General features: G+C 44.7%; 1 protein-coding gene and 1 pseudogene across 2 annotated transcripts in view; one reads left to right on the top strand and one right to left on the bottom strand.

The window, feature by feature from the left end:
* Nucleotides 1–839: 839 nt before the first annotated feature.
* Nucleotides 840–24492, top strand: part of LOC110051450 (von Willebrand factor D and EGF domain-containing protein-like) — an 83294-nt gene continuing 59641 nt past the window's right edge. For both annotated transcript variants that reach the window (XM_089277571.1, XM_089277580.1), the window contains exon 1: nucleotides 840–1845. In XM_089277571.1, the coding sequence (XP_089133697.1) occupies nucleotides 1389–1845 (457 nt within the window). In that variant the 5' untranslated portion in view covers nucleotides 840–1388. The remainder of the gene's footprint in view (nucleotides 1846–24492) is intronic.
* LOC149117525 (uncharacterized) lies at nucleotides 17798–20374 on the bottom strand (annotated as a pseudogene).

Genomic DNA, 24492 nt, shown 5'->3' with positions numbered 1-24492 from the left:
TCTCGTTCTGTTTTTTGTTTCGTTCTCTTTTGGAGCCCGCCGAGGTTATTTTTTAGTCTAAATAACCTGAGAAAAAGCTCGAAAAAGATGTTCCTCTTCAATTTTCAGCTCTCAGGCAATAATCCTGGATTTTTTTGACCGAAACGTAGGTTCGTGTTATGTTAATGTGTTTCGGTGGCTATCGACTCAAGCAATGAAGCGAGGTTACAAAAAAAATCTATTGATATTTAGTTCTGGTTTTGTTCGATTTCGTTGAAATGTTAATATGATGAAGCTGGATTGTTAAGGAATAGATTTTACTACTGCCGATATGAGGTAGCTATTAACGCTAAAGTGATATATCGCTTCGAAGTCAGGGTTTTGAAGAGATTTTTTGCAAAGCGTGAGTTCGGCGTGACTTTGTAATCTGAGATTTTTGTTGACCCTGAAGATACAAGGTTTGGCGAGTAAACATTACAGATTGCGTAATTCAAAGTCGAGGTCTGCGTTTGGTCTCCGACAAAAAAATAATAAACCACCCATGAACCGCGCTCGGCCCATGGCCGCGCGGTTAATAAGGGTTGAACGGCGGTCAGTCTTACTTCTTATAATTTTCCGTGCAGTCGTGCCAAGCATTTTCTGGAATCTTATGTTGACGGTTTTGCTGTTGTAACACGTGAACGGGAAATAGAAATTATTTTACAGTTCCTCCTTCAAGAAAGTATTTATTTACAAAATAGTTGGTAACCATCTGGTCCTTGGCCTAAGCTACCTGGGTGTCAGTATCTAAAATGGGATCGCACTTAAAGTATGCCGTTGCGAAGGAACTTAACTGTATCAAGTAACAGAGCGTCTTTTCTTTTTTTTTTTTTTTTTCCTCAATCTATCTCAAAGAAAATGGAAAATAGAACTACAACAGAGAGCAAGTCAGAATAGAATTTCTCTGATAAACAACTTCACACAGACGAAACAGTACGGTCTTCGTAACCATACACATGTTGTATTTCATCGCATCTGAGAAAATATCAGACGGTAATTATCTTCTTAGTCACCTTCAACCTCGTAATAGCTCTATCGCAATAGCGCATGCCCAAGACTAAATTCAGTCCCCCATGGCCCAGTGGACTCCGTCTCCTGGTGATTACCGTTCATGCATCCAGAAATATGACACACAAGAAAGGATATAAAAGATGTCATGAAAACTGGTGGTGTCAAATTGAATGTGAAGAGAATGTTATTTTACTGGATGAGTATCTGTTTATTGTTTATGGCAGGCTTAATCCTGGTCCCGAAGGAAATGAATTTAAGTAGAAGTATCTTGTTTTATATTTCCTTATAAGGGGAAGCCGTCTGAGCGGCGGCTTCCAAGATAAATTCTACCGCGAGCAGTTGATGTTTGAATCCGCACAATGCATTTTACGGTTTATTTAGTATTTGGGCTTGCTTTTACCTTTACGGCTTTCAGGCAATGCCATCAGGCTCAGTGCAATGGATGCTGTAACAAGGGAAATTACGTTGAAATTAACGAGCAACGAAGAAGTATTAAGAGTAAGTGGAAGCCAGGACAAGTAGCACTGTGTGATAGAGCTCTTCCTTGGGGATGGTACCGTTTCAACAGCTATGTAGGTGGAAAAATGCCGACTTCAGTGGTAGATCCAAAGCATTGTGGCACTATAGCGCCAATTTGGCTGCGAGGAACGCATCCGCAAAATAATGCAAAAGTGACTGTCAAGGCCTGTGTGAACTTTTTTAACATCAATGGCGGTTGTGCTCAATCGTTCGACGTAGACATCAAAGATTGTGCCGGGAATTTCTTCGTATACTATTTGCAGCCGACGTACTCTTGCTCTCTCGCCTATTGTGCTGGTAAGAGAATTTGATTTATTCTATGTGCTACTTTCAGTTTGTGTTTTTGCAAGAGACAATCCATAAATATTTGCCTAACAGAGAGAAAAGAATCGCGTATCGTTTATATATAAATAGGTCCTAGTCAGAGATGAAACGGACCGTAGTTAGAGCATTGTAGGGAGAGCATTGCACCGGTAACGCAAAGGTCGTGGATTCGAATCCCGTTCAAAGCCTGAAAATTTTTTCACGTCTTTTTTCCAGTAGTGCATGGCTGCATACGCATCTATCATCCTGTCTACATTTAATTGCTACTGTTAGATATCTCTGACTGCAGTTAGTTTTTGCTAATAAGCTCTAATACTGCTTCCTATGGTAGAAGTATGCAGAAAAGATGTCTCCCCTATATATTGCGCTCAAATACTACTTCAGGATAGAATGAATTTTCTACTTGAGCGCCTCGCGCATTATACTAGTGTACAGCTTCAGAAATTTGAATCTCTCAGAATTGGTTTTTCCTTTTATCTAAGGGCAAATGTCAACAAAAATCGAACAAAATCAAATTTCTTCGGCATGGCTAGAAAACGCAACTTTGTTCGTATTTTCCATATGGCTAGTCCCTAGCAAGAATAGAGGCAGGTTGTGTGTGTGTGTGTGTTTTTTTTTTTGTCCTTGAAATAGTTGTGCCTTTCCGAGAAAGAAAACGACATTTTCGTTTTAACTTTCACACACATGGATGATGGGAGTCCTGGATCAAGGCGGTTTGTTGCTTATTTCGCGTCTCGCTTCGCTCTACGCAATTAGCACAAACCGCCTTGAGTCCAGAACCCCCATCATCCATGTGTGTTAACTGCCCGCGATTGTTGATCTAGATTTATTTTCCAATTGAACAAGCCGCCTGCCTTGGTAGAAAGCAACCATGGCCGCGTCAAGGTTTTTATCTGTGATAGAGATGTTTTACGGTCCTATCTCGCTCGAAGAGAGCGCGAGACCTCAGCCTAATTACCCAACTCCGCCCCAAAAACTTGATTGTAAGTATATATGCAGAGTGTGCGGCAAAAATTCTCCTAAATCGAGCCTGCTCAACAAACATAAAAATAATTGTAAACGAAGACCTAAAAACTGTCTAGGATGCTATAGGATAATACGTAATTCTGTGTTTTATGAGCATATAAAAAATGGATGTCCAAAACTGTTGGCCCGAATCTCATGGATTGATAATTAAACAAGCCGAGGGTTTTGCTATAAATGCCCGCCATCCGCACCCACGAGGAACTGACAGCCGATTTCGTCGAAAGGTGTGACAAGGTAAATAAAGCCCTCGAAGAAACGTACAGCCGCTTGGAAAAGCTAGAAGATTTTAACAAACTTTTAATAAGTTTTGCCAAATTTTGGGCGGGCTTTTTGGCTGCGAGGATAGCGATCGCCGTGACGAGGCTAGCTTTCTGCCTTGACAAAGAGGAAAGCAATTGAAGATTGGCGGGTCTTAGGTATGAAAAAATGGGCCGCGGAAGAAAAGGGCCGGTTGAGCAAAGCCAAAAGAAGCCAAAACTTTTAAAATACCCAAGAGAGAGAGAGTAGGAGACAAGTGGTGGCGCTTTAGAATACCGAACGATGATAAAATTTTATTATTAACTGCGCGGCCATGGGCCGAGCGCGGTTCATGTTCTACCCTTGGTTTATTTTTTTTTAACCGCGCGGCCATGGGCCGAGCGCGGTTCATGGTTTACCCGTGGTTTTTTTAACCGCGCGGCCATGGGCCGAGCGCGGTTCATGGTTTACCCGTGGTTTTTTTTTTTTCGACTTCGGTGCGAGCAGACCCAAGCTTCCACTCGGCCAAATTTTGAGTCACGCAACCTGTCATGTTTACTCGCCAAAAGCTGTTGAAACAATAAATCTCATCTTTCGCGGGAATAAATTAAAAACCCAGCGCTCGTCAAAAATTATATTTTTTCACCAGAAATTTAGCTCGGAACATATACATATTTATATTTGTTTGAATCGTCGATGAAATGACCTTTTCCGGATATTTTTTTTTTCCTTCGGGGTCAACCGAAACCTCAGATTACAAAATCACGCCGAACCCACATGTTGCAAAAAAATCTCTTCAAAACCCTGACTTCGAAGCGATATAACACTTCAGCGTTAATAGCTACCACACATCGGCAGGCGGTAAATCTATTCCTTAACAATCCAGCTTTATCGTGTTAAAATTTCAGCGAAATCGAACAAAACCAGAATTAAGTAGAATTTTTTTGTGACCTCACTTCCCAGACTTGTCCTAACAAAGGAAGCAACAGTCGCCCATAGCAACCGAAAGACACGAACATAACAAAGCCGACGTTTCGGCCAAAAAACTCCACAATTATCGCCTGAGAGTTTAAACTTGAATGGGAACATCTTTTTCGAACCTTTTTCAACTGGTTTAGACGAAAGACTGGCCTCGGCGGGCTACAAAAACGACAAAGAGAAAAAACAGAACAAGACAGCAGCCGATAATATTTCATCGCGTGGCTTTCGACACGAAAACGAAAATACAGCTTACTTCTGGATAAATTCAGCCTTAGAAGCCAGCAACCGGTCCCAAATTACTTTCTGTATCCTTACAAATGTCCTGATTTCCATCTCCGAAAGATTTTGCCCCAATTTTGAGCAAATAAACATTTCGCCGGCGGCGACCGCCATTACGGTGGCTTCCATACTAAATTAGCTAACTTAACAAAATTCTCCCGAGGGGGGGGATACGACAAATCAAAAGTAACGCCAATTTTCTGTCACGTTTTCAATCTGTGGTCACTGGAGTGACCAAAATCGATACATCGGTCGGGATAGGGTTTTTTTATGACTTGTGTGACTACTTTGCTAGCCCTTTACTCGTGGAAAACACCAATTAAATTTAATCATGACTTTTAAGAAAGAAAGCTGTTGTTAATAGTGTTATTATTGTGTCGTTGATATCGTTCATGCCCATACATATCCCGAAGAAAGTTCTAGATTAAGACCATTAAGTCATCGGAGATTTGTCAAAGGCTACCACTGATGGTGCAATAATACAGTTTGTGTTGATCAAGTGATGTGATGTCTACAGTAAGAAAAGAATCATCAATGACTGCTTTGGAATGTGCACTGCGTTCCGACGGTAGTGCTAAGCGAACAGTTAAATTTTAAAAGCGCGGTTATAAGATCTAACAGATCTTCTTGTTTTTTTCGACTTCGGTGCGAGCAGACCCAAGCTTCCACTCGGCCAAATTTTGAGTCACGCAACCTGTGATGTTTACTCGCCAAAAGCTGTTGAAACAATAAATCTCATCTTTCGCGGGAATAAATTAAAAACCCAGCGCTCGTCAAAAATTATATTTTTTCACCAGAAATTTAGCTCGGAACATATACATATTTATATTTGTTTGAATCGTCGATGAAATGACCTTTTCCGGATATTTTTTCCTTCGGGGTCAACCGAAACCTCAGATTACAAAATCACGCCGAACCCACATGTTGCAAAAAAATCTCTTCAAAACCCTGACTTCGAAGCGATATAACACTTCAGCGTTAATAGCTACCACACATCGGCAGGCGGTAAATCTATTCCTTAACAATCCAGCTTTATCGTGTTAAAATTTCAGCGAAATCGAACAAAACCAGAATTAATTCGAATTTTTTTGTGACCTCACTCTCCAGACTTGTCCTAACAAAGGAAGCAACGGTCGCCCATAGCAACCGAAAAACACCAACATAACAAAGCCGACGTTTCGGCCAAAAAACTCCACAATTATCGCCTGAGAGCTTAAACTTGAATGGGAACATCTTTTTCGAACCTTTTTCAACTGATTTAGACGAAAGACTGGCCTCGGCGGGCTACAAAAACGACAAAGAGAAAAAACAGAACAAGACAGCAGAACAAGCCGATAATATTTCATCGCGTGGCTTTCGACACGAAAACGAAAATACAGCTTACTTCTGGATAAATTCAGCCTTAGAAGCCAGCAACCGGTCCCAAATTACTTTCTGTATCCTTACAAATGTCCTGATTTCCATCTCCGAAAGATTTTGCCCCAATTTTGAGCAAATAAACATTTCGCCGGCGGCGACCGCCATTACGGTGGCTTGCATACTAAATTAGCTAACTTAACAAAATTCTCCCGAGCGGGGGGGGGGATACGACAAATTTGGTGAGAATCAAAAGTAACGCCAATTTTCTGTCACGTTTTCAATCTGTGGTCACTGGAGTGACCAAAATCGATACATCGGTCGGGATAGGGTTTTTTTATGACTTGTGTGACTACTTTGCTAGCCCTTTACTCGTGGAAAACACCAATTAAATTTAATCATGACTTTTAAGAAAGAAAGCTGTTGTTAATAGTGTTATTATTGTGTCGTTGATATCGTTCATGCCCATACATATCCCGAAGAAAGTTCTAGATTAAGGCCATTAAGTCATCGGAGATTTGTCAACGGCTACCACTGATGGTGCAATAATACAGTTTGTGTTGATCAAGTGATGTGATGTCTACAGTAAGAAAAGAATCATCAATGACTGCTTTGGAATGTGCACTGCGTTCCGACGGTAGTGCTAAGCGAACAGTTAAATTTTAAAAGCGCGGTTATAAGATCTAACAGATCTTCTTGTTATTTTTTTTTTTGTCGGAGACCAGACGCAGATCTCCACTCGGCCAACTTTAAATTACGCAATCGGTAATGTTTACTCGCCAAACCTTGTTTCTTCAGGGTCAACAGAAATCTCAGATTATAAGATCACGCCGAACCTACACGTTGCAAAAAAATCTCTTCAAAACCCTGACATCGAAGCGATATATCACTTTAGCGTTAATAGCTACCTCATATCGGCAGTATTAAAATCTATTCGTTAACAATCCAGCTTCATCATATTAAAATTTCAACGAAATCGAACAAAACCAGAACTAAATATTATTAGATTTTTTTTTGTAACCTCGCTTCATTGCGTGAGTCGACAAAGGAAGCGACGGTCGCCCATAGCCACCGAAACACATTAACATAACCAGTGAACCTACGTTTCGGTCAAAAAAATCCAGGATTATTGCCTGAAAGCTGAAAATTCAAGAGGAACATCTTTTTCGAACTTTTCTCAAGTTATTTAGACGAAAAAATGACCTCGGCGGACTCCAAAAGAGAACGAAACAAAAAACAGAACGAGACAGTGAGAAGAGCCGATAATTTATTCACCGCGTGGCCTTCGTTACGTTCACGTTAAAAAAACCTTACTTCTGGATAATTTCAGCCTTACAAGTCAGCAACTGGTCCCAAATTACTTTCTGTATCCTTACAAATGTCCTGACTTCCATCTCCGAAAGATTTGGCCGCAATTTTTTGGCAAATAAACATTTCGCCGACAGCAATCACCATTACGGTGGCTTGCAACTAATTCGCTAACTTTACAAAACCCTCCCGAGAGGGGGATATGACGAAAAGAGCCGAAAAATGATGACCGGAAATGTGCACTGCGTTCCGACGGTAGTGCTAAGCAAACAGTTAAATTTTAAAAGCGCGGTTATAAGATCTAACAGATCTTCTTGTTACCAGATGCTTTTGTTGACGAGATGAAACGGATGAACCCATAAGAGGTCGCCAATATTCTCTTGTCAAAAGAAATGTAAACATGTCTGAACGTGTAATATTTTGCCCTAGGGCAATCAGCTGTTTATTTTTTTTTTCGCTCTAGCGGAAGCTCTTTGTTTTACCGCTGTTGCACCCGATTTTTTATCGAAAAAGGGTGAAAAGTGTTATTTTTATTGACCTGGCCGAGAAGAAATGCCCTATTCTAACAAACTGTGGGCAAAAAAGAGAAATCCGCCTGTAAATTCCTCTTGGCTTCAACATTCCTAATGGCTTTGAAAATTCCTGATGGCTCCGACTTAAGCCAAGAGGAATGTGCAACCGGAAGCCGTAGTCTGAAGGCCTTAAACAAACGGAAGCGTGTCAACAACTTCGCGTGTAATATCACGTACCTGTCTCTGCCACTCAGGCGTGAAATATTCATTCACAAGAAACGCAATCAAGTGGAAACTGACAATCATGTTTTTATAATATGCAAATGACACTTTGTGTTTTCAAATGTCAATTCGAAGCGGCGGGGTCGGTTATTTTTTTTACCGATTCGGCTTCAACTTTGCCGCGGATATCTTGCTCCAGTTTTTCAACATCAACAAACTTTCTGCTCGACGGTTGACGAAGCAGCTTGGCTCGGACTTGTTCCTTCAGGAAGTTGTACTGCTGAAACTCGGAAAGAATGATGTCAAACTCGTGGGCAGACACGGCGTTGTTATCCAAAGCTTGGATAACAATCTGTTGACTGTGTCACGTTTGGCGGCGGCGAGCGTGGTAATCTCCTGATGCTTTTTAATTTTCGCCTCAATTTTTCTGCTGACGATTATCAGCCCCGAAGAAACGAGAGCGAAACAGGCGCCAACGCCGCGTAATGGAATTGTGGCCGGCAGGTCAACCACAGACAGGGCCGAACCAAAGCTCGCGCTTGAAAACGCCGCTGAGAAAAAACTGGAGCCCGCAGCACTCCAATTAACGAAAATTTTTTGCCCGTTTGTATTTTTTCGCAACGAGGCGATAGTGGCCGACCTCTTGGTCCAAAACTTTGGCCATCTTGCCGATCTTTTGCAAACGGAAATTTTCAGCTGGTACCGTCAGTACGGGATAGAGAGGTTCCTCAGGAGGAGCGGAAGGCAGAACGTTCGCAGATGACATGGTATAAAAAGCGTTAATTAATTTCTAATTCAAATTCCAGAGGCATGCCTTTGAAATCAAAGAGCTCGCCATGTTCATCTTTGACGCTGACAGTTATGCTTCTTACGTAGAAGTACGTCGACCAGTCACGCAACAGCTGTTGCGGGGTAGGATCGTAGCTTACTTTTGCATAAGGCAAACCTTTTATGTCAAATCTAGCCAAAACATCTGATCTCTTTCCGTTCAAAACGTTTTTGGTTTTGTCGATCAGATCGCATTGAATAAAATATGTCGTTGGAGATGTAAGCCGTTTTACGAATGTTATAGATTTTAAATTCCGCCCAATACCAAACATATAAGCTGAATCACGGTCAAGGGTAATTGGTTTTAACCCAAAATGTTTGATTACAAGCTGGCCAACAGGTTGATTAATTTGTTTCTGTTTCCAGTTTGTGATCATATTTTGCGAACAGGCCGCCTATTTCTTTTCCCAAGCTCTCTAAAGTGTAATGCACTGGAAGAATTTTAGAAACATTCGTAGCTGAAGCATCTTTGGCCCCCAACTCAGTGAACCTTCATTTTTCAGATTGTGCCAGCTATTGTACAAACTGCAAGACAGGAGTCTGATGAAATGTACCCTAGGGATCGGCTCCTCAAAGTACACAGTTTCTCCGTTATTTTTCGCGACAATCGTAAGCACCACCATTACATTGTACAAATATAATATATTCAAAATGGATAGCGACGCGTTCACCGATCAAGGACTTTGAAAAATGGGCGCAAAGGCCCGATACGAAAGTCAGAGAAGTCGTGGCCCAGACAAGCGCGTGGGCCGCATTAACGGAACTGTTCCCGAACGCTCATAAAAACCAGCTCGTTGCCCAGATCAATATTGATAAAAAGCGGAATGTGTCAGCAGAAATGTTCTTTAAGGCAGGAAAAGGCTCCCTTCAAAGCGTGTTTGGTTCAGACAGGCGGTAGCTAGTGGAGCCAGAAAATGAAAGCCGCTCTTGGTTTGGCAGGCATGTCAGGCTTCTCATATCAATTGTCGCCCATGAAAACCTAAAGAGCGTTACCAATCCCAGCCGCAGATTTCACGTAAGCGGCGCCGAGCCTGAGAAAAATCTTCCACCAACCCATAAACATCTACGTGACCCCAGACGCCTTCTTCGTGATGAAATTCAGAGAAATCTTTCAACAAACCACGCTCATGCACAGCACGGCGGCCGAATCCAAGAATTGGCTAATCGGGCCCGACATGAAGTATTGGTCCCAACAGCTCAACTTTGCCGTGTGTTGTGCGACACAAGGCTGCGGAATTTCTCGAGAAATCTTTGACAGCGGCCTGGCACTGCCGCCGCAAATAAGAGCGTTTTATAAATTCCACGTGTATTTCACGGTCAGGCGCATTTTGTACCAGCTTGGTAGTATTCAGAGCATCAGCGCTTTGCCAGGCGATCCAACATTCAACAGATCCGACAATCATTATGACGTGGCTTCATACAAAAGAAGCTGCGACGAGTTCGGCATAGATTCATCGAGCATAAACCAGTCAATCGAAGCGTTCGTGTACTGCATCTTGGGTGCGCAGGTGAATGTGCGCAGCAGTATTCTTGGCCAAGGCGGCCGGGCCAAAGAAGCCTAAAGCGAGTTTCTGGTGCTGATGGAAGACGCGATTAGACAGCTCGACCTGGCACAGAGCGTGCAAAGGTACCAGCTGGCGGTGGATGAAGCGAAGGTGAGGCTCAACCTGGCGGTCTGTCCTGGCGCGTGGCTAATGCCCGCGAGAATGATCATCAACACGGAAAGCACGGTTGGTTACAACAAGAAGCTGAAACAGGCTGTTGCTGGAATGAAACTGAGGGTCAACAACGAGGTCAACCCAGAGACAAAAAAAGCTGCGCTCAAGCTCATGGCAGGCGGCCCATCAAAAATCAACCCACCCAATAGCCAGCCATCTAACTCAGTTCACAAAGCGGTAACCGCTTCTTCAAAGCAAGCCCCGAGCACTCGCCAAAAAAATAGAGCCCACGACACCAAAAACAGAGCCCGCTGCTCCACAACACGAAATAAACAAAACCGCCGTCATCGTTGGTATGGTAGGAGTCGCGGCTTTGCTGTTCATGGCGCCACGTTAACGCTGCCTTTTGAGATATTTTTCAACAATAAAGACAACAGCCGCCAAAATCAGAAGCCAGGTGTGCTCGGCAAGATAGCTTATCGCTTGCCCGGTCGTTTTGAAAAGGAAGCTCGCAATCGAGCCAATCAGCCCGGGCAGCAGGGAAGCGACTTTGGCGCCTATGCCTTTTGCGCCTATTGTCTTAAAAGACCGTCTCCAAGCACTTTGCCGGTGGCTTTCTGAGCCTTTGTTATTGAATCGACGACAGCCCCAATTGTGACTCCTGCGGCAAGGAATATTGCGGTTACTGTCACGCCATATTTTTTGAAGATCTTCTTTATTTTTTCTAAACGAGGTCTGTCTTGCTCAGTTGCTTCAAGGCGGGTGTCTTGCCCAATTGCTTCAAGCCGGGTGTCTGCCCATTCGATCTCTCTTTCACGCTGCGCCACTCTTTCTTCTACCGCAGTTCTGTCGTGAACCAGGGTATTCTTATTGCTAATAATCTTCCTGTCTTCTTCATTCGCTCTCCCCAGATCTGCTCTTTCTTTTTCAAGTGTTTCCATTTCTTGTTGCTGGGAAACTTGGTACATACCAAGTTTTTTCTGAAATTCTCTTTCTTCTTCCACTATTTTTGCCTAAGTTTCTTTAAGTTGTGCAACTTTCTCTTCGGCTTCTTTTTTTCGTTGAGGATTTTTTTTCAGATGGGTCTGATGCTTTATACATCCCCAGTGTAATTCGCCGGTTCAGAACGTCTTTTTGATTTTTTATTGCTTTGAGAGCTTCATTCTCGTCTACCTCTTCTTCAGGCTCTGCTAAATCTTCATCTTCTAAAATTTCGCCCACCTGAATACTCTCCTCCAACAGGGTTTTCTCTTTTTCTGATTGAAAACTTTTCATATATCGGCTACGTGCCTTTATATGTTTTGCTTCCTGAGTTCTTAGTTTTCCTTTCAGTTTTTCAATTCCCTCTCTGAACCCTCTGCATTTTCAAGATCTCCAATTTCTTGTTGGATCTTCCTTATGGATTCTCTTATTTCAACCATTTCTTTTTTCCTTTTTCATTTTTGTAAAGGCTCATATTGCTGCTCTTTTAATTCTTTTCGTTTTTCGTATATCGTTTGTTGGACTTTCTCATATTTATATTTATATTTTATGATCTGCTCTCTACCTGTGCTTTTTTCTGTGGTCATCAGGTTATACAGTTTTTTGCCAGCTCCAAACATTTTAACTTGAAGTCTGCCTTTCGAGTTGTACGATACCTCAAGCTCGCTTAAGCTCATGTTTGGCAATAACACCTTTGCAGCAACCCAGGCTTTTTCACTCAGCGTCGGCGCGCCGAAGGATGTTTCTGCATAAGAAGGGTTTGGCAGTCCGCTTTTTTCGTTCTGCATTGTTTTCATTGGAATTTCTTCTTTACCATTAGGGGCTGGCGTAGCGGTGGAGCCTGGAAGAAAAGGAGTTGTTTCATAGCCGCCGCTCTCATCATCGTCCTACCACCAGTCGTCGTCAGGGTCAAAAGCAGAATTTTCAAAGTCGCCACTGTCTGCCGTTGCAATTATATACATTTCAATTGAATTTTTTAATAAGAAAAAAATACAGCTGTGTTATAAAATGTCTGTGCCAGAGAACCTTCGCCCATCTCACACTGAAAAGATATTACGTACCATGAAAGTCCCGCACGCCGTCAAACGAATCACCTTTGACTGCACCGAAGCCGTCCCCGGCGATGCCCTGTACGTTTCGGTGCCCAAGCTGCATGAACACGAGGTGCTGGTGCCTGCCTCGCTGGCGCTACGCTTTGACCTCGACATGGACAACGGGCACGCCAACAACTTCCTCGTTCAGAACGTCACGCGGGCGCTGGTGGACACGCTGGTCGTGAAGTTTGCAGGCGGCATCTTGTAAGACACCGAGGGGTAATACATCTACAAAACGTTCGAAGAACGTTTCCTCCCAGTCGAAAAACGCGACAACAGGTGCCTGATGAGATCTAGAGCAAAGACTTGTGCAAAATACGCTCCAAAGCCGGGGACAAGAAAACCCCGGGCGTCGACACTGAAAACAAGCTGAACGAAATCTATGGAAACAAGTATCGCATCAGGCTGGACCAGCAGCTGCTGACAGACCACGACGTTTTCTACCCCCAGGCCCTTTACAGTGATCTCGTATTTGAAGTGACTCTTTCCCAAGCTTCACAGGTGGTCAAAGGCACGGACCCCACCAAGCTGAAATACAAGCTGATCAACATCCAGCTCGAGTACGAAATGATCTGCAGCGAGACGCTCGCAAACAAGGCGCGCAACGTGTACAGGGGCGGCAAAGAGTTCGCTTACGATCACGTGATGCGTCATAAATTGGTGCCCTTCAGAAAGGACACAGACTCGCGGCTGAACATCAAAGTCGACTCCCAAAGCCGTTTTCTGAAAGCGATCCTCCCGCTTTTCGTAGAGCAGTTTACTGCAGGCACCAGAGATTCCGAAAAATACGTCTTCCTTGACATAAAAAGGTCAGCGTCACCATCAACCGCCCAACATGCTGTACAAAGATGGCATCGAAAGCAAGGACATGTGGGTAGAAGCCAGCCACTTCTTTGTGAAAGAAAAAAGTAAAACCGAACACGACTCTTCAAAAGTTCTACACTGACAATAAGTTCGGGCTTCTGATCGATCTGCGCTCCATGGCAGACCAAACAATGCACGGCAGCGGCACAGGGCTAGTGAACACCACCGACGGCGTCCAGCTGGAAATCGAGGGGAAAGCCTCAGGCTCGGGCAACGTGAACTGCCACGTGTTCCCGATCTCTGATTCTCAGTTCAACATCATGGACAGACAGCTGGAATCTGTGTAGTTTTAGAAACGTAAACTTTAAATAAAATGGACCCCGTCAAGATCCCCTTCAACGCGCTCATCGTGGGGCCGACCAACCCAGGCAAAACGCGGTTCCTCGTGGACCAGCTCTGCGCCCCTTTTCGCGGCCGGTTCGATTACGTCGTGTTCATCTGCCCGACGTTCGCTTATAAAAAGACCCTGTACCGCTTCACTGAGAGAGACCCGCGGTTGTATGTCATCATCTGCGAGCAGCACGAAGTGGAACTTTGGTTGAAAGTGATACGTATGTGTTTCGAAGGCACCAACACTCTCATAGTCCTTGATGACTGTGCGGCCTCGAAAGACATGAAAGGGTGGACCGGAGAGCTGGTCGAGTTCGGCTTTTCCGCTCGCCACGCCGGCATCAGTGTGTAGGTGCTGACCCCGCAATTCTCCAGCATCGTGAAGCCGTCCTGTGAAAATGCGGTAGCCATTGTGCTGTTTTACACCCCTTAGGCCAAGACCACGAAGGCCATCTTCGAAGAATACGCGGGTGAGCTTTCCCAAGATGCCCACAAGCAGCTGATTGTGAGGCTGAAAGAGCGCCCGTTCTCCCACCTTGTGTTTTCTCTGCGCCACCCTTTCGCAATTGAATGGAAAAAATAAAATTATAATATATACGATGGCTGAAGGAAATGATCCTGTAATGGCTGAAGTCATGAGCCTTCTGGAAGCTGAACCTGACTCGAAGAGTCATTCGCTGACCGACTCTTTGAGTCTGCCGGGGCCTGACTTTCCAGCCCTCCGTGAAGAGCTTGCGATTCTGGTTTCTACAGGCAAAGCAAAAGAAGCCATCGGCGTGCAGCTGACACAAGAGCAGGTTTAGCGCTTGGAAGCTAAAGATGTTGAAAAGTACTACAAAAGGTACAAGACTTATGTGGGCGCCAGACCACTCAAACCTTTGTTGATAGCTGTCTCTTGTTGTACGCCAGGGCGGTTAGGATGTTTGTGCCGATTAAAGACGTTGAAGCTCTGCAGAATGATCTCAAAAAAGATTACGTCATCACCAAAGAGTTGTCCACCCTTGTCGGAGGTCTTGCGTTAATTACGTTGAGATGTGGGCGGCTGCTCATGGTAGCCAACACGGCACTGATCACAACGAAACACATCGATTTCAGTCCACCGGAGCAGCGCCATGAAGCAGCCGGCTCCACAGTTGTTGAGCGAACTGCTGAATAATTAGTAAGCATTGTCCAGCAATTCCTCAATTAAATATTTTTGTTGCATAAAATAATGAGAGATTCAGAAACTCCAGCTGCGGCACAAGTCGACACATGGGAGCACGTAACTTCAAAAATACCAGCTACTGCGCTTGTGAAAGAAAAAAAAACCCGAAACGGGTGGCTGCGGGCAAAGCCGTGGCTGCGAGAACCAAAAAGGGGCGCGAAGAACAGAAAAAAGCCGCTGAAGCCGCGGGATTTGTTCCAACCCAGTTAAACAAGGCGCTACCAAACGAAGAGCCGACCGCTCCCACTAGGGGGAAGCAATGGAGACACGAGAAACGTTATCAGCACGACTCAGCGGCTTAGTATAATCAGCATCGTGGTTTCCGTCTTTGGCCTCTACTACAAACGAGAAGGGATAAAAGTTTTCAATTCACAGCCTGCCCCTCCTCAAGCAGTCGCTCGTTTGGGTGAGATGCTTGATACGCAGCTGCCTCGACCGGTGGAGGCAATGCCTGTCCAAATAAGAAGGCTCCGGCCGATGAATTGACATTTAAAAAGAAAACGCACAGCTGAATACGAAAGCGGACAACAAGCTCGTTAAAACGATCATCGATGGGCCGTTCTCACCGGCTCAACCGCCGGCATCGGCTGGATTGCAAAAAAGGTGGTGAAAGAGAACTTTACCTTCGACCCCAGCGGCAGCGCCATGAACTATGCAAAATTCACGGCTGTCCTGGCAGGCAGCATAGCACTCAAAGATTACCTTGAAGACAAAAAAGATCCTCGCGACCTCGGTTTAGAAAAAAGAAACGTAGCTTTTAACAAAGGTGAGCATTACGATGATGATCGGAGGCGCGATTCTAAACGCCGCTGCTTTTACCGGTGGCAGCTATCTTGCCAAATATTTGTCTGGCGACAGCGGGAAGACCGCGTTAGAAGAGAAAACACTGCATGACAGAGCCCTTGTAGCTTATCAGGCCGCTATGGCCAAATACACAAGCGACCGCACCAAGCTTCTGGATTGGATTCAAACCAACAGAGAAATCAAAGAACAGGCGAAGCAGAACTTCACGAACACCGATTACGCGTTCAAACTCTATAACCAGGCCCACCCAGACAAGCCAATGCCACCACCCAAAGAGCCTCGCTTCGCCGGCTTTTATCAACCCAGTGAGCAGCAGAAACAAGGCGAGCTGCTTTTTGTAGGCGGCAGAGCGCTCGCTCTCGGCTACGCGGCTTTTCGGTTTCTTTGAAAATGCGAGCATTTTCAGTTTGAATAAACGCCTTGGTGTTATAAATGGACGCCAAGCTTGCCAAAGTCTACTACAGCCCCCAGGGCTACTGGAAAGGCATCGCTGCCGTCGAAAAATTAGCGGACTCTGCGAAAGCCCCTCAAGAAACCGCCAAGCAGTGGCTTATCAAACAAGCCCTTTGCAGATCTATCTCACCGCGCCGCGCTACATTCCTCGTCCCAAATTCGACGTATCGACGCCTAACGCGGTCAACCAAGTGGACCTTCTTTTTCTGCCTCACAACAAGCTTCCACGTGGGCGTGAAATTTACAAATACGCGCTGACTGTTGTCGACGTCGCCAGCCGTTTCAAAGAGGCTGACCCTCTGACCTCCAAAGACTCTGTGGAGGTTGCGAAAGCTTTTCAGTCGAATTACAAGCCCAGCCCTTTGACGTGGCCTCAGCTGCTGCAGGTCGACCTTGGGCGCGAGTTCATGGGAAGCGTAACAAAAGAAATGGAAAACCACAAAACAACCATTCGCCGCGGGCGCCCTGAAATTCACAGAAACAGGATATCGTGAAGCGTTTCAACCGCACGCTCGCCGAGCGCTTGTTTGGGCATCAGTATGCCGTAGAAATGCTGCTGCCTTCTAGACAGCGGTCGACTGCCTGGGTCAAAAGGCTCCCCGACGTTGTTGTCGCTCTTAACGGCGAAGTCACTAGTCTTATCGGGAAAAAAACCAGCTGTCGCAATCAAAGAGAAATCTGTCACCTCCAAACCCTCTACAAAGTATTCCAGACCTGCTGGCTTGAAAGAAAAAAAGCTCCCCCCACTTATCAATGTAAGATATTTGTATCAGTCCGGCGAACTTGAAGGGGGGACTAAAAGAGCCACAGACCCAGTCTGGTCTTTGAAAGTATACCATTTTGAAAGAGCTGTAACTAAACCGAACGAGCCTATTGTCTATTATTTGTCCGATGGGCCTAAGCGCGGCTTTGTTCGCGAAGAGCTGTTGGTTGTGCCTCCAAATACACAGCTTCCTACCGAACAAGTCCGTGCCTGATGATGTCCTTGTGTCCACATACCAGCTTGTGCACGCCGTCATCTGCTATTCACCGCTTCGTGTCGAACGCCAACAACGAGACCTTGTCCACGCGCATGCCGTAGATCTCGTGGCTCTCGCTTAGCAAGATGTTCATCCCGTGCCAGAACTGCTTTTTCTCGAACAGTGCCTCTTTGTATTGCTCATGCTGGATCTCTTTTTCTACCACGCTTTTTTTCACTCCCTTGGCTTTCTTGTCATTTTTTTCTTTTTCTTCCATGATTGAATACATTTTTGGCCGTATGGCCATCGCTTCATCAATCACCCTCCCCGCGCACTCGTCTTCTATCTTCCCCAGCACCTTTTTGTTTTTGCTGCTGTGAAGCGGGTGCTCTTTGGGATAGTTGCTCGTGTCGTATGAGTCGAGGCCTTCCGCCATGTCTCTGTACACGTCATCCGTCTCGATCTCCATGAGCAGGCTGTCTGTGTCTGTGTAGATCAGATCGCACTTTTGCCCGTATCGCGCTTTCATCTGGTTGTAAAAGAAGTCATACATCAAAATCTTGCTGTTCTCTAAGATCGTCATGCCGGTGTAGATCGGCTTGTTCAATATCAGCCGAGTTTTGTTCATGTGAATACTCGCCAGGTCGTTTCCAAATATCTCGTGCCCTGCATACGAGGGCTAGCCACCAAGCGGCGGATCTTGTCGGTCTCCCAGCTGCGGACAATCTTCACGTCGACGCGGTTTCTCAAGTTTTCCATCGTTTTGCCGAACACCGAGTTGTTCATCAGTTTGTAGAAGTTGGTCTCGAACTCGCTCTTCCCTCCTTTCCTAAACTCTGTTCATCCGGGTGTAGGGCTCCATCCACCGCTCCCGGTCGAACTCGATCACCCGGTAGGCTTTTTCCAAACGTATCCCCTGGCTGAGGTAAAACTGCAGATTCTTGTAATGAACGACGTACTTGCTTTTGTTCTCCAGCGTGAGCACCAGTTTCTCGCTTTTTGGAAAGTTCAGTTCCTGGTCTTCCATCATTCTTTTTTGGTATCCCGACATATGCTCCACCCCGATCGCCTTTTTCTCTGGCGCGAGCGGGTAGCTGTTGTGGGGTTCGTGGAGCTCCTCTGGATACTCCAAGTCCGCCTCCAAGACCCATCCTATCCGGGAGTTTTCTTTTAGCTTCATGATTTGCTCTTGGGTGGGCATCACTCTCTTCCACTTGAACCCTCCCTTGGGCAGCGGCAGGCTCATGGCCCGGCCGTACAGATTGTTTGCGTCCAGGTACATGACGAATTTGTGCGGCTTGGTTGGGTCGTACTCGGCGGCCCGCAGGTTGTTGGCCCTCGCGTACCCCTTGCTCGCAATCGAGATGCCGTCGCGCATGCCTTTTTTGATGAACAGGTGCATGTCCAGGTCGGTCAAAAGCTCTAGCTCTAAGCCGGTCTTTTTCAACAGCGCGTCCCAGCTCAGACCGGGGGCTGTGTAATAATGTGCTGGATCTAGCCCGTACCTCCCCATGCAGACTTTTCGGAAGTTTTCAAACACATCTGCCAGCAGCACGACGTCGGTTTTCAAGTATAGATCGTGATAACGCCGAGGGTTTTGCATCCGAACTCGGCCCAGACCTTCTTCGCGTGGGCGTACTCTTCGTCGGTTATCCCTTTCCCGGCCAACTTCGAGAAGAACTCTTCTTTGGTCGGGAGCTATGTCTCGGTAAACCTTTCAAAGCCGTCCATGTATTCGTAAGGATAAATCCCTTTCTTTAGGAGCAGCTTCCTCTTTTCACTGTCTTCGCAAGTTTTTTCCGTTATTTTCATGTCTTCTGGTGTGCTGCCCTTTACCAGCGCGTCTAGGCTGCTCATCTTGAAATTTAGGCTGTCTACGAACCTCAGGTTTCCAAGCGAAAAGGAGATGTATTTCTCTGTGTTGTTCGGAATGCAGCTTATTTCTCCCGGCACCCGCGCCACGGCCTGCATCAGCAGGTGTCCATTGTAGCCCTTCAGGTTGTGGACCACCACCGCTATCGGCGCCGTTTTAGGTTTTAGGCGGAACTTCAGGTTGCAAGCATTGTGCGCAGCCCCCCGATATTTTCCGGTTATGTGGCAGTGGTCTTTCACCGCGTCTTTGTAGTTGTTCACCAAAAGCGGCGCTTTGCAAAATATGCAGTCTTCGCTGTCGGGGCCTTTGGGCTCTCTCTCTCACAGAGGACCCACGAACCCCTTCCAGGCCTGGTAATAGCACCTTTTGGTGGCTTTGGCCGTGGTACTCGCCGGTGTTGGGGTTGTACACGTCAAACGAGTCTCGGAACTCTGCCTTTACCAGGCTTTCGTTGCAGATGTGACATTCTGTCGCGCTGTTGTATTTACGCCAGTCTTCTGGCGTCATAACGATCGGCTTTTTGTCGGTCAGCTCGGCCCTCATCACCTTTTCGTGGTACTGAACGCTCGCCAAAAACCTGTGCACCGCGTCTTTCCCGCGGTACACGAACGGGCCGTGCGTATGGCCGTCGCTTTTCACGATTATGTACGAAAAGCCGCAGACCTCGTGCACCTCTATTTTGATCGTTGCCTGACCTTTTTTAGCGCAGCCATGTATCTTCCTGATCAAAGATTCAAAGTCGGCGTAAACCACGAACGGCGCTTTCATCTGCTTGTGGTGGTTGTTGAACTTCACCTTGTTTTCGCCCTCTTTGGGCAGCTCTGTTCTTGTGGGCCTTTTCAGCTGCTCCATGCATTCGGGTTTGTACCTTTCCAGCAGCTCCGCCGTCGTGTAGCCGTGCAGACAGCGTTCGCAGAAATGTTTGCTGCTGTTATGCCTGCTTTGGTCATAAAACAAAGCGTTCAACCTTCTCACAAAGGTATAATGAGATTTTTCGTTGGTCTGTGTCAACATCAAGGTGATTCTTGGGAGACCTCCCTCTTTTTCGCTGAGCCTATGCACGATCACGCGCTCAGCCAAACACATTTATAGCAAGGTGCGGGTTTTGCTTTTCTAGCTTATTTATCGGCTGTGATACGGGCGCTCGGAAGTCTATTCCTGTAAAATTCAGCCCGTCTTCTGTGGGATACCTTGACGGCCTTGACACGTTCATGCCGTCTTTCGGCAGAAATAACGCCGCACGCAGCGCCCATCTCAAGCACTGGTTGTCCCGGTTTTGGACGTTGATGATCGCTTTTTTGTTTGTAGCTTTTTGGGCAGCGGCATCTAACTGCCTCCACGAAATGGTTGGTATTGGGCGACATTAACGAAGGCTTGCAAAACGGCTTTTACCACCCAGCCTGAGCCTCTTTGAGACCATGCTTCTATTTTGCCTTTGAATCCATCAATGGATCGGCGTAATACGCTATTGACTGTTGCCGCGTTGTTTCTGTTGAAAACCGCGGGGTCTGTCTGTTTGAAATAATGTACCATTTCTTGCTTTTCACCATCTCTAGTTATCGAAAACTCAACGTTAAGCGCAAACCGCGTTTTGACGCTTTTTAGGGTTTTAATTTCATTCTCTATCACTTCGGCAAATCTTGATTTCGTTTTTTGTGCGAATTTCAGAAGGTCGGCTTTGAATTTATAGGCTTCTGGAACTTCCATTTTCCACACGAAGCCATTTGTTTAAGTTGGTTTATATCAACTGAAAATCAAAATCGCTGCTGGGCCTTATAGGGGGCCAAAGTCTCGCGTTCTCTTGGCGCGAGATAGGACCGTAAAACATCTCTATCACATCAGATGGAAACCTTGACGCGGCCATGACTGCTTTATACCAAGGCAGGCGGCTTGTTCAATTGGAAAAAAAAAATCTAGATCAACAGTCGCGGGCAGTTAACACACATGGATGATGGGGGTTCTGGACTCAAGGCGGTTTGTGCTAATCGCGTCGAGCGAAGCGAGACACGAAATAAGCAGCAAACCGACTTGATCCAGAACCCCCAACATCCATGTGTGTCCTTCAGACTCAATTTAGCGAGTCCTTACTGGGCTGGAAATCGGCCATTTTAATTTGGTTAGGATAGGTCTTTCAATGTATGTAAAATTTAGTTTGGGCAAATAATTTAGCATTGCACTAAATCGTTTACAAAAATACAAAATCAAATCAAAATCAAATCACGCCAGCAGTCGATTGCGTGACCAAATTTTTGATACATTTTGTATTACTTCGAAAAGTCAGCATTACCAAGCTATAAATAATATAAACATGTTCGCCTTCTTCGGTTTGTAATATCCTGAATCTTGCAAACTGATTCTTTCCTTGCACATTTTCAGCGGCGTTTTCGACAGTGCTCTCAACCAAATTTGAAGAGAAACAATTACTGCCAAGTCCCATGCATTTATGTACTGTTGTATGTATCTGTGCTATTTGTGTCGTTTGATTAAGCCAGAAGTAAGCGCTAAAGCGTTAGTCAGTAAGTGAATTTCGGGTTTCCATTTTGAAGACGTTTGGAAGTCTTCCATGTTGACAGAAGATGTGTAATCCGAGACAAGCGTGCCTTACAACATTTTTGTTTCGTTTCCTCAGAAACGAAACGGTATTGTTTTCCGTTCAGGGGTGAACTAGCTATTTACAAAGTGGAGGTAATATCCAATCAAAGTAAAGTTCGTAACTGTTAATGTAAATACAGAACGGCGGCAACATTTCCCGCCAAAATTCGGTGCATCGCAACAAAATGTAACATTTGCAACATTTCAATTGCTGCCTTGTACGAAAATGGGGAATTACGATTGAAACTCTCGTTTCTCGTTATTATATTACAAACAAAACTACGAACTGGACTTCTAATCGGATAGTGATAGTGAAAAGGACAGATATTTTCAAGGTAGAGACACCGCCACACCACGCGATTTGTCCACCAATGCGATATTTTAGGCCGGTGGAAGCAGTTGGTTTTGTTTAGTTTAGCAAAGAAATGGTACTGTTTTCCGTTTCAGATGATTTATTAATGTCATAGTGAGTACGAATGTTGTCAGCGTAACGCTTGTAATTCTCAAGCTAAACATGTTCAGCAAAAATAACTTGTTGTTTCGTGTCACGGAAACAAAAGGAACTTAAAATGTCAAACAGGTAGAAATAATTAGCGACTTAAATGGTTGTCAGTCAGACTGAAACGATGTATTCTAAAGAAACGAAGATATCTGGTTCCGCGTTTGATATAAATGAGATTAAGATCACAACTACGGCGATATAATTTTGGTCAATCAGAACACTTGTCAGGAATAAGTAAAGTAAGTGAGGGGGTGAATAGGCTTTCGGATTGACGGATTTGGCCTTAAAAAGCGCACGGATTGTGGATTTTTGAGGTAAATCGAGCGGATTCGCGGATTTTGAAACCACAGTGGATCGTGGATCAGCCGTGAATTTTGACGCGGATTCCGGGTTCTGCCGGCCTTGATTTTGGGATCCTGGGTCCTAAACGAAATTTGGATCATAGATCTTTCTTCAGCCTTTGTCGGTATGTTAATGAATTCATCCAAATTATTTCTTTTTTCGAAAGAAGCTCATTTAAACTCGGGTGTGAGACTGTTATTGGATTTTTCCTGTGTTATAGTCGTCAAGTATGTTGCTTCTTTACTATTTGTGCGAAATTAACAATAGCGTCTACATTTACCAGTTTACCTTTGTAGTTTTACACTTCTGTTTCCGGATGTGGTTGTGGTTTCGGACTTAAACAAAAATATTGGCGGATCGACGGATTAAGTGGAAAGAAGGCTCGGATCGGCGGATTTGCATATCCCTATTCATCCCCTCAGTAAGTAAGTAAGTAAGTAAGTAAGTAAGTAAGCAAGCAAGCAAGCAAGCAGGCAGGCAGGCAGGCAGGCAGGCAAGTAAGTAAGTAAGTAAGTAAGTAAGTAAGTAAGTAAGTAACTTTATTTCAACTCGGATTGATGAGGCTGTGTAGGCCCCTAGCAATACAGTCATGCTAATATGCCGAGAAAAATATAAAAATATCAAAAAACAAAACAAAAACAAAACAAAAACATACATGATCAATTAATTACTAACATTCTAATTATATCAATAAATAAACAATAAACAGACTTAAATCTGAAAATTATTACAGGGAATCATAGAAAACTTTACATCACAAATTAAGCTCTCTTACATCATTCATAAATTCCTTAAGGATTGTCATTGAACGTAATTCATCCAGTATAGAATTCCACACTTTGGCACCAATAAAAGTTGTAGATTTTAAGCCAAAGTTTGTAGTTTTCTTACGTGGGACTACGAGCTTCTTGGTGCCTCTCAAGCACTTCACATCATTACCTACGACGAACAAGTCACTTATATATCCTGGTAACTAAACCCTCCCCTTTTCTGTGGCTGTTTACGGGTAAAGAACACGCTCTTGGAGCGCTTGGACGATACTACAGATGCGATATATTGTGGAAGGTAGGTAATTCATATTCTATTTTAATTAACGTTGGTATATTGCAAAATAGGTACAGTATGGCTTACAGTTATAAGGCTTTCTTCATATCGTAAGTCTCGAACCCCCAGTTTTCCAGATTTGTAGCTAAACTGATTTGTCAAATTTTCCTCCACAATTCGAATAGCGTTACTTCTAAGAGCTCGCTTTTAAAACTAAGGAAATTTGTATTTTGACGTTCCGCGGCATTTCCAAGAGCTCCTTTCCATGAAAACACCGATAGCATTTGTACTTTAGCTTCATAATATTCAAGCAAAAGTGGGGGAACAATTGCACAATTGTGGTCACACATGTATGAGACGTCCTTTTTGAACAGAAAAATATACTGCGTCACTGACAACAAAACGTAGGGTGCTGCGTCATATTAAAATCAAGCGCGGCTGCCTGACATCCTGTTTCAGACCGTAACTGCCTTAGTTCCCTAGTTCAGAATGATGTTAAAGGTTTTGTGAATGGCTTTAGTTGCTGGTCTTATCGATGATGATGAAAGAAGTAGCTTCCTCTAAAAACATGCCTAATTCAAGATTAGAGCGCAAAAATCATACCCAGTTTGAGATCAAAATGTTCAAATTCGATCAGTCTATTTCTGACCAAAAGGTCTTAAAAAAGCATACCCTTTGAAGCTGGACATACCTATATAGCCGATATACGCGAGTCCCCCGTCCCCTATGGCAGAGTCAAAGGGAAGTATCACAAGTAAGTGTATTGACTGTAATAACTGATACAAGTGTTGACAACTTATACACGTCGCCTGGACGAAAAACCCCAGGCTCTGGCAACTGAGCGGATCAGTGCAGCGCAAAGTGGCGCATTAGCACAAATACCCCTCACCCCGGAACTTCTCATGCACAAGATCTCAAATCCCCAGCCTTTCTCAGACTTTGAATATCTTGTCGGAAACGGAACACTATTTCCTTCTGCGAAATAGCTTCTTGTTGAATATGGGGATGAGGGTCGGGACTTCAGCAAAATAAAGACCAGAGTAGGGAGGGCCCTTTCGTCAGGGAAAAATCAAACACCTTCACTAGTCAAGCGTATATACTATGCGAGGAGAAAGTAAAGCACGAAGAAAATCACAAATTGGCCAGCAAGCCTTCTCCCGATCTCAAAAAT

The sequence above is a fragment of the Orbicella faveolata genome, unplaced genomic scaffold, assembly GCF_042242905.1.
Source record: "Orbicella faveolata isolate gen_17 unplaced genomic scaffold, um_ofav_v1 contig_12, whole genome shotgun sequence".
Lineage (NCBI taxonomy): Eukaryota > Metazoa > Cnidaria > Anthozoa > Scleractinia > Merulinidae > Orbicella > Orbicella faveolata.
This window is presented reverse-complemented; position numbering and strand designations above follow the sequence as displayed.